Source organism: Prorops nasuta, unplaced genomic scaffold, assembly GCF_024137725.1.
Source record: "Prorops nasuta isolate Cenicafe-Biocafe unplaced genomic scaffold, Cenicafe_Pnas_1.2 PNAS00001, whole genome shotgun sequence".
Taxonomy (NCBI): domain Eukaryota; kingdom Metazoa; phylum Arthropoda; class Insecta; order Hymenoptera; family Bethylidae; genus Prorops; species Prorops nasuta.
Genome location: NW_027116798.1, coordinates 19,316,104 through 19,327,193, shown reverse-complemented (window position 1 = coordinate 19,327,193; position 11,090 = coordinate 19,316,104). Strand labels below are relative to the sequence as shown.

The 11,090-nt window shown below is 32.6% G+C and overlaps 1 protein-coding gene across 2 annotated transcripts; it reads left to right on the top strand.

The window, feature by feature from the left end:
- Positions 1 to 4,285: 4,285 nt before the first annotated feature.
- On the top strand, positions 4,286 to 5,028 carry LOC136776588 (uncharacterized). 2 transcript variants are annotated; one of them, XM_066732274.1, is made up of 4 exons: positions 4,286 to 4,308; positions 4,496 to 4,579; positions 4,645 to 4,770; positions 4,833 to 5,028. In XM_066732274.1, exons 1-4 carry the CDS (start codon positions 4,296 to 4,298, stop codon positions 4,991 to 4,993), a joined length of 384 nt encoding a protein of 127 aa, XP_066588371.1. In that variant the 5' UTR covers positions 4,286 to 4,295; the 3' UTR covers positions 4,994 to 5,028. The 2 variants fall into 2 exon arrangements, 1 of the variants encoding a protein (XP_066588371.1); XR_010823117.1 differs by lacking the exon at positions 4,286 to 4,308 and having other exon boundaries at positions 4,331 to 4,579; positions 4,648 to 4,770.
- Positions 5,029 to 11,090: the final 6,062 nt, after the last annotated feature.

Below are 11,090 nucleotides of genomic sequence, written 5' to 3'. Positions count from 1 at the left end.
TTTATATTTACAATACAGGAGGTTATATACTTTGTGGAATATTTATTTTTCAGATTAATTAAAATTAGACGTTTAGAAAAGAAACCAAGATATACTACAGTATTACAGATCCTTAGTTTCGAGGACGTTAAGTCACAAAGAAATAAAGAAAATGGAGACGTTCAAAGTCGAATGCTGGTAAGTAGATGAGATGATAATGTTCCTTCAAATATTAATTTTCATTAAAGAGTTTTGATAGTTATACAATCAATTTGATTTTAGGCTTACACGTAGTGACATCAATTAATATTTTACAGTCAATATGCAACTTTATAAGATTATAATCATGTAAAGACCATCAGTTTAACATTTTCCATCTTACAGGCATACGATGGTGGAAAGTAGGAAATTGACAGCAGAATATCTAAGAAGCAGAGGCTTCAATGATATTCTCTGTAGTATTTCCTGATCAAGAGACACGGTAGTGTCTCGACGGCAAGTACATAAAAGTAGGTATAGAAGTGTCTATACCGCCGTCGAGGCACTACCCTCTTATACAGAAAGTTTGGCCGTCTCAATTTTCAAATCGATTTATCTCTGTGAATAATCCATTGTCATTGCTTAAGTAAACATTTTCTTAAAATGGATTTGAAAAAGCTTTCATTTGAGCCCACGAACATGAAAATCGGTTCACGCAATCCAGAGATATCATACTGTGATATCTATATATATGCCGAAATATAACATTTTTCTCCTTCCTCATCTCTTTTTTCAGCCAAAATGTATGTCTCGGGCTGAAGTTGGTCGCTAACGAGATAATAAACTATACCCAACGACCGAACTGTGTTTGTGAACTGTCAAATAAAGTCGATATGATCGATATAATTAATCCGGCGACTATTGTGAATTGTATATTCTAATGTGAGGTTATTTGTATTTTTAATGCAGTGAGGTTATTCATCGTGTTGCGATATTGTATCTATTAATTTTCAAAATGATAAATCAATACAGTGATAGAAGAAGTCGCACGAATTAGATAAGTACAACATTATATTCTTTTATAACACAGGATGTAATTACTTTGTGGTACTGTGTGGTATTTCTTTTTCAGTTTATATTAAGATAGAACATTTCCATTTTCATTACTGAGGATAGAGCAGATTGGGTTAAATAATCAAAAGATAACTACATAATTATTTAAACCTTAAAGTAGCTTAGGAATTTGTTATTATATTATTTACATATATTTTCAAATTTATAAAAAAATACTCTTCAACGCTAACAGAAATGTTAACGCTGAACTTTTAAAAAATAGTTAAAACTTTGAGTCCATCAAAATATTTTACTTTTACGCTTGAATCACATTTCATTTTATTACCTGTATTTATTAACTCAGTTATCTGTTAGATTTTTACGGTGAAAATATTTCTTTCTTTAGTCAAATCTATTCCTTAAAGAGTCATTGATAAATACAGGTTATAAAATGACATGGGATTCAAACATAAAAGTGAAATACTTTGCTTCACTTAACAGTTTAACTAGTATGGTTGAAGTGCATATAATTTTGTGCAAAAATATACCATCGAGTACTAACAATTGTCTAACCCTAATGTAATTAATGTCTAACGACTACATTATTAAGAGAAGATGGTAAATAATTGAATATCTGAAAAGATTAAACAAAACTAGTATACTCAATGGTATTATTGAATTTACTAAATTATGTACATTATCATATGGTAAAATATGTATAATTGACGAGTTATGCATACTTTACCATATGGTAATGTACATAATTTAGTAAATTTAATAATTCTATATAGTATACTAGTTTTGCTTATCTTTTTATAGTACAGTATCTGTTTAGAATGTACATAGATAAAAATTAATTTTTTATTTATCTTTAATTCAGGTCATAGTAAAGTACTTTGGTATTATGCAACTACGGAGCATTGGTTGTGCAATGGAAGCAGCAATTTCAAATGTGGTCAACTGCTGATAACTGGATGTATCTGTTTACTAGTGAAGGAAAAGAGAAGCCAATGGGCTATAGTTTTTCAGTTACAACATATTCCATGATGACATATACACAAAAATGTCCTTGGGAGCCTAACAAACAGTGGAATGTTTGCACGAACAGCAATGGGGTATTATGGTTTTGGATGAAGTGCATATAATTTCTTGCAAAAATATTCCATAGAGTACTAACAATTGTCTAACCTTAATGTAATTTATGTCTAACGGCTACATTATTAAGAGAAGATGGTAAATAATTGAACATCTGAAGAGATTAAAGAAAACTAGTATACTCAATGGTATTATTGACTTTACTAAATTATGTATATTATCATATAGTAAAATATGTATAATTGATGAGTTATTGATACTTTACCATATGGTAATGTATATAATTTAGTAAATTTAATAATTCCATATAGTATACTAGTTTCGCTTATCCTTTTATAGTACAATATCTGTTTAAAATGTATATAGATAAAAATTAATTGTTTATTTAATCTTTAATTCAGGTCATAGTAAAATATATGCTTAAAATGTAATAGATAAAAATGAATTGTTTATTTACTCATTCTTTAATTCAGGTCAAGCTTCTATTAAAACATAACATGTACTTTGTTAAGTCTTTTTGTTAAGATGTAATTTAAAGGTTATTGAAATATCCTGTTATTTAAGAAGGTAGATTAATAAAGATTGTAGGTTGTTTGTGTTATATTTACTAATTTATTTTATTGTTTTTATTTGTATATAAATTATTATAAAAGTTTGGAAGGAATGAAAAGTTAAAAGGAACTCAATCAATACATTTGACGTCACATAATAATTAACTTAATCCGACTGGAAGTTTTGGGCCTTAAGTATTAAACTTAACGATCAAGATTATTTGAGTAAAATGATATTTATAATAAATAGTAGAAGTAATTAAACTAAAATAACCATTAAAAATAAACTATCTATGCTTTTATTAATTATAGTAATACGTTTCTAATCTTTAGTGCTTATGTATAACGCTATGCAAAAGACTTGTCATGATTGGTTAAATTAACTGAATCGACCAATCACGATACAGCGTTACTTTAGCGCTAAGGATTAGAAATGTAACCCAATGTAAGTGATTTAGTGCTAAAGTAAAATAACATAGTTCTATAGGTCTGTTCTCGTTGGCCTACACTTTTAACACTTTCTACACTTTCCGTATTTCTGTCTTTGTCCATTGTATAAGTTGACACCCTAAAAAGTGCACAAAGTGCAAAAAGTGTAGGCAACGAGAACAGACCTTATGTTCTGCCTTTAGGGTAAGTCCGACCAAAACCTGTAAGGTAAAATTTTACCATATAGGATTGCCAATTTTCTGTGAATTAGCCAATCAGCATACGTATTTTCGATAAATTGGCAATCTTACGTGGTAAAATTTTACCTTACAGATTTTGGTCGGACTCACTCTAAGGGCCGTTGTAATTTGGAAAAATTCAAGGGTGGAAACCTCAGAATTTGAAAACAAAAAAGCATTTTTTATGTTCGGGAGCTTGAAATGAAGACACTCTGAAGTAAAACTAGATAAATTATATAAAAATTTATCATTTTCGCATGGAATCACCGTCTACCTAGAATGATTGCTGTTTTTTTGCCTTTAAATTCAGGGCTGGATACCTCAGAATTTGAAAACAAAAAAGCATTTTTCATGTTCGGGAGCTTGAAATGAAGACACTCTGAAGTAAAACTAGATAAATTATATAAAAATTTATCATTTTCGCATGGAATTACCGTCTACCTAGAATGATTACTGCTTTTTTGCCTTCAAATTCTAAGGTTTCCAGCCCTAAATTTTTCCAAATTACAACGGCCCTAAGAGAAAAACTCTAGGATTGTATTATTTGAATGTAGCACCTAATCACTTAATATACATTATCATAATTAATAAAAGCGCAGATAGTTAAGTTTTAATGATAATTTTGGTTTAATTGCTGCTATTATTCATTATAAATATTATTTTATTTAATTAATTTCGGTCATTGTTTCATATTTAAATCAAACGGAAAGCAGTAATTATACTAGTTAAAATAGCTATAGTAAAATAATACGAAATCTCCTATGAGTGTGCAATCTATCAAAATTTGAATTCTGAAAAGAAATGCACTAGAGAGTACAATCTATAGGTTTGTTTTTCAAAGATGTCTGACCGAAGCAGCGAGGAAGATGTAAGTTGCTGATTTTATTTAATTTTTATTGCTTATTGAATTAAAAATATAAATCAATTAATGTAACTCATGTTTTTTGTATTTCAGAGACTGCTCGCACTGATGGATATTGAGGGTATGTATCTCATTAATAAAAATTAAATAGATAAATGCATGCACGTGGTAACTTAGATAGGTTAAAATATTGTATAGTAGCTTTTGTTGAAGCAAAAGCTAGAAGAATTAATATGATATTTAATCTATTATGTTATATTTTTTAATACTATTATAGATGTATTAACAATCACATTAATTATTTTCAGAAGCATTGCCTGGGCCATCAGGGAGAGTGGTTGAGCAGGAATTGCCCATCCCGCCGACCAGGCGTTACAGGCCTCCGGTTAATGGTAAGTTAACAAAATAAATTAAAAAAAAAAATAATAATAATAATTCTAAATTTATATTGTTTCAGTAGCACTGCCAGACCAAGCAGCAGCAGCAGCACCGCCGGCACCACCCCAAGCACCGCCACAAGGCCAGCCAGGGCCTAACCCTCCTCCTCGTCCAGAACAGGCCGAAGAAAGGGAAGGAGGAAATCGTAAGTAACATAATAAATTTGATTAATAATGATTTATTTAAATTTTTTTTCTTTTTTATTAGGAAGACGGTGGCATAAACGGTCACGCAGGGCCGGATGGCGCCAAGGGAACGCAGCATGCCAGCGTATGGCAATAATGCTGCGTTCCATGGCGGACGAGGCCTTTGGAGGCAGGGGACGAGGAGGAGGAGGTCGGGGTAGAGGAAGGGGCCGTGGACAGTAAATTGTGTCCCATATGTAGTACACCCTTTTTTAAAATAAAAAAAAAATAAAAATAAATTATGTAAAGTTATTAGTTATTTAAAATGAAGTTCCTATTTTTCCATTTAAATAAATTATAGAGACCGTGCACATTAACTCAATGACAGTGAGATAAGAATGTATATTGATGTATATGCATACTATCAGCGTAAACAATCGGTCAATTTTCGTAGTTTTTGAGTGTAATTTATTTATACATATACAGTTATATATACATTGACACTTCGCTATCATTTTGTTGGTGTGCACGGTCTCTATACCTATATAACGACCAAACTGTGTTTGTGAAGTGTCAAATAAAGTCAATATAATCGATATAATTAATTCGGCAACTATTGTGAATTATATATTGTAATGTGAGGTTATTTGTATTTATATTTAAAGCAGTGAGGTTATTCATTGTGTTGCGATAATTGCTATAATGCATCTGTTTATTCTTTAAATTAAAAAATAATAAATTCATTTACAGTGACAGAAGGATTCACCAATTAGATAAGTATAACTTTATATTTACAATACAGGAGGTTATATACTTTGTGGAATATTTGTTTTTCAGATTAATTAAAATTAGACGTTTAGAAAAGAAACCAAGATATACTACAGTATTACAGATCCTTAGTTTCGAGGACGTTAAGTCACAAAGAAATAAAGAAAATGGAGACGTTCAAAGTCGAATGCTGTTAAGTAGATGAGATGATAATGTTCCTTCAAATATTAATTTTCATTAAAGAGTTTTGATAGTTATACAATCAATTTGATTTTAGGCTTACACGTAGTGACATCAATTAATATTTTACAGTCAATATGCAACTTTATAAGATTATAATCATGTAAAGACCATCAGTTTAACATTTTCCATCTTACAGGCATACGATGGTGGAAAGTAGGAAATTGACAGCAGAATATCTAAGAAGCAGAGGCTTCAATGATATTCTCTGTAGTATTTCCTGATCAAGAGACACGGCAGTGTCTCGACGGCAAGTACATAAAAGTAGGTATAGAAGTGTCTATACCGCCGTCGAGGCACTACCCTCTTATACAGAAAGTTTGGCCGTCTCAATTTTCAAATCGATTTATCTCTGTGAATAATCCATTGTCATTGCTTAAGTAAACATTTTCTTAAAATGGATTTGAAAAAGCTTTCATTTGAGCCCACGAACATGAAAATCGGTTCACGCAATCCAGAGATATCATACTGTGTTATCTATATATATGCCGAAATATAACATTTTTCTCCTTCCTCATCTCTTTTTTCAGCCAAAATGTATGTCTCGGGCTGAAGTTGGTCGCTAACGAGATAATAAACTATACCCAACGACCGAACTGTGTTTGTGAACTGTCAAATAAAGTCGATATGATCGATATAATTAATCCGGCGACTATTGTGAATTGTATATTCTAATGTGAGGTTATTTGTATTTTTAATGCAGTGAGGTTATTCATCGTGTTGCGATATTGTATCTATTAATTTTCAAAATGATAAATCAATACAGTGATAGAAGAAGTCGCACGAATTAGATAAGTACAACATTATATTCTTTTATAACACAGGATGTAATTACTTTGTGGTACTGTGTGGTATTTCTTTTTCAGTTTATATCAAGATAGAACGGTAGTATGCAATTTGCCCCAAAAAATTTGAACGAGTATTAGCCTTGTCTATAGAGTTATATGAAAATGGTGAAATTTGTGTAAATTGAACCGGAAGTCGTTCATACTGTACAGTTGTGCATGAAAAATACGTGGGTCAGTTCTATAGCGTTTTTGCATTGTGACAACTCAGATAGAGATAGAGGTTACAAGTGATTGAAATGGTGGTAAAAGAGTAAATATTACCCCCCCAAATTTAAAAAACTATAAGAATCATCAACATTTTTAGATAAGTAACTTCTTTTCATTTATAAAATTATATACATATGAGAATATGATGCTTTGTGAATACTTTACGTTTCAGGAAAAATTGTAAAGGAAACTGAAAGGTATGAATAAGGCGAATGTGAATTTATTAAAGAATTTCTGTTTTGTCAAGTATATTTTGAATGAGCTCTGACCCACGGCAAGCTATTTTTAAATATGATGTTTGTATTTATAAATAAAATGAGTAAACACTATCGCTCATAGTAAAAACTAATAAAGTCTTAATACAATGTTCACAGAGTAATAGTAAATCCAAGGAGATGCTTTTTAATGCTAAATAATGTTTTCTTAATAATTAAGGTATCAAACCTTACAACAGGCCTAAAGTGGCATGTCCAAATTAGCAAATTAATTGTTGTCTAAATCTGCCCAATATAACCTGCTTAGGGATCACTTGAGTAAGCTATCACCCATTAAAATTTTTTCAATAAAATTTTCTCAAGCAGGATAACGTGTAAGGTCCTGTGTTTCACTTGTTAAATAGAAGAAAAAAAATGTTCTGTTTTTCCTACTTAACAAGTCAAAACCAAAGCGGTAAAAATTTTTCTATTTTAGTAAACTTTACAAAAAGAGTACCAATAGGTGACAGTTTACCTAGCAGGGTGGACCTCAGCGGGATGCATATCATTCACATTGTAAATGGTTGTGGTTTGATTTGCAAAGCAATGTGCACCTATTTGTAAAAATGTTTTATTTATGATATTAATAGCGTACTCGGACTTCACATAATTTAATATGCTAATAAATTCTATTCATTTCAACTAAAGATCAATAAACATCATTATTTTTCTTACTGGCAATAATAATTTTACAGGACTACATTTGTGATTTGATTTAGTAAAACAAACTGACAAATGATCAGAAGCAAATATCTAGTTTCCTACATGACATCCAAAATATATGAGTTAATTGAAATGTAATCGAAAGCCAACTGTTCTGGAAATATCACCGATGAATATATTCATATTGAAATTTGTTATGAAGAAAAGGAAGATTACATAGGATATTCAGGTGTATCAGTGTTAAGAGAATAATTGTAAATTGCATAACTTTAAATGTTAGCAAAAAAACTATAATGTAGGTACTGTAGCCACTTTATAAACTGCTATGCGTTGAATTGTTATGAAGGTAAGATTAGATTTAATAAATTACTATATAAGGGCTGGTAACAAGTCATGGACTCTATTATTCATTAAGAAAAACTACCAAACATTTCATTTTCTTAAAACAACAATTTAACTAAGGATAATCCTTTGCAGGCACCGTAAGTTATTGTGGTTATACTGGTAGAGCGAACACAATTCAATTGGAGCTCTGCAAATAAAGCAAAAACGATATAGGTTAATAAACCAGTTTTGAGACGATCATCATTGGTAAGACCAAATATGTATTTTTACCTTTAGTTTTTAGCACATTTTCTATTTTCTTAATTGTTTTCCTGTGTTTAAGGATTGAAATATTAAGGAATTTTTTACAGTTGTTCAATCTTTCTTGATTACAGTTACTATTAACGCCTTCATTCAACATGGCCCATCCACCTTCTGTTTCATCTGTAAGCCAATCTTGGAAAAATTGATAATTTGGTCGATGGTGTACAACATTTTTGCCAAATCCTTTATCTAATTGTGCTATTTCTATGTGGTATATCTTAATTATTTTAATTAACTTAACTGAAACGTAAATTTATAAAATTTATAAAGAATATATGATAGTTTTAATGCGTATTTGTAATATAGTATAAACGCATTTTGGAGATATATGTTTTCCCAGTTTTCACTTACGGACGAAATTATGAATTAGGGGTTTGGAACCAATCTTTTCAGACAATGTTTTATGATATCTCTCCTGGCAGTTATTAGAGTTATCGATAATTCTGTATGTTGATAGAATGTTAGGGCTGATTCTTTTCAACCAAAACTTTTTAAAATATGTAAAAAAGCTCTTAAATATATCGTAAAGAATGATATCTTCTTTAGTTTCATTGATTATTTGCTGAAACACTTCACAAATATTATTAGAAGGTAAATAGGGTAAATTACACAGCCTTCTAAATAATATAATTCCTTTGACGTTTATTTCAATTGATTGGGATTCAAGGTTTTGAAAAACCTGTCTTTTTTTAGCATTTTTGTTTAGACTCTATTATCATGGAAAAGAAAAATATTATTAAATCAAATAACTGTTTATAGCCATTTATAGGTAATTAAAATGCTTCATTTCAGTAAAAAAATTAAAATAAAATTGTAAGAAAAGGAATACATGTATAATTCTTACATGTACATAATGAAAATAACATCCTGTTATATGACAATTAGTAAAAACTATTTTAATAGCATTATGCAGCCCAATTTCATAATCACACAAGCATTGTAATGGTTCCATGTTTTTCATAATTTTATTGCGTGCAAATTCAAAAATTTGTATATATGTAAACTGCTTTTTATTGGGCATCAAGATCCATAAAAATGGTACAAACTATAAATGAATCGTAGAATTGTTTAAACAGATATGTTGTATATGTATCGCGTTCCAAAAAGATTGGAACGAAAAACATTTATGAAAGTAAGCAGCTTAGAAAAATTCTGCTGAGGACATATTTTTATATTTTCCATTTAAAATCTATCAGATTATTATATTGGTTGAATGTCGACTGGAAATTATGGTAAGATCACCTTGAGATTTTTTAGTAAAAAGATACAATTTTTAACACATATACTTTCAGTTTTTGTTAAGAGATTTCCAAAACACTACATAAATATACTGATTAATCAAGTCGTTTATGGAATATTTGGATTTGAGAATAGAGATAAAAGCAATGCAGTGTATGTTGTAACCGGCGGAAAGGGAATTCCGGGTTAAAATAAATTATTAATATACACGATCCAATTACGAGGACACAATCTTTATTCACACTAACAAATCTCGGGGGGAGAGGCCTCCCGCGATGTCCTGGCACACTTATTATACGCGCACAATGATTTCATTAAACACTAATTAACAGGAAAACTAGGGGAGGCAAAAAGGGGAAGGGAAAGGGGCGAGGGAAAATTCTCCGGCGGCTCCGACGATGAACTCCAGCGATCCCACGACGTCCGCCACGAGAACTCCGCGTTAACTCCAATTAATCGATGGCTGGGGCCCGCAATATTGAATTACACCGAATTTCAATAATTGCGGCGACGACCCAGCTCTCTACTTAGACCACGTACTGATGCTCTGATAGTAGAACAAGATCTGGCCCAATTTGACGGATATTCCTCCGTCCTCTCAATCATTTCCCTCATTCCGGGGTGTCATATTGGTGATCGGGATCCAGGGACCAATCATTAATCCGGTATGGGTCCGCGATCCATATTTCTCGCCGTTCCGGCTAATCACCCATATACTTGGCATGATAGCCGGCTGGCTAGCTCCTGCGCTAGAATCCTGCGTGGTCGTCCTTAGCAGCAGACGACACTATGCTTCGTGGTTCGGCAGCGGGGCGATGCGGTGCGGGGTCGGCAACGATGGGCCGGTAGTGGCGCGGGCCGAGGAGAACGCCGCTAGGCGCGCGAGGCGTCAGCGCGGTAAGGGGAGGGGACTGGGACTCGCTGCCTGGCGCTCGAGGCGCGGCGCGGTAACGGGAAGGAACCGGCGAAGCGCTCGGCGGGGAGACTGGGTAAGGGGACGGTAGGAGCGTCGCGTAAACAACCGCGCTCGGCAGGAAGGTTAGAGAGAGAGGGCATTATAGGCATTCGGGCATGGGAGCGTAAAGGATAGGACAATAACAGTTTTCTAGCTCATGTTGGAGCAGGGAATCGGTCTTATAAGCTACGAATAAAATTTACCATTAGAAATATAATATTTAGTCTTAACTAATATACAACCTACTGACATTCGCTCAATCCGCAATCATACCCTGTCCTAAAAACATTTACTCTCCTTCCGTGGATGGCAATTACAATATCCCTTCAGCGGGCAACTACATTACCATCACACGGAAGGTTCATCTACGCTCACTCACTTACTCACATGCATACTCAAGGGGACGGGAGGCACTAAGGGGGAGACCTAAGCAGAGCTAACAATAATCATTTTTCTGTAACGGGTTTCCACCACGTTACAACTCCTCCCCACTTAGCTCGGACCTCGGGGGGGTAGGG

Bases quoted from the DNA above. Each gene is read 5' to 3' on its own strand.
- LOC136776588 (XM_066732274.1), top strand. The intron at 4,580-4,644 runs GTAAGTTAACAA...ATATTGTTTCAG, and splicing joins TTACAGGCCTCCGGTTAATG to TAGCACTGCCAGACCAAGCA. The intron at 4,771-4,832 runs GTAAGTAACATA...CTTTTTTATTAG, and splicing joins AGAAAGGGAAGGAGGAAATC to GAAGACGGTGGCATAAACGG.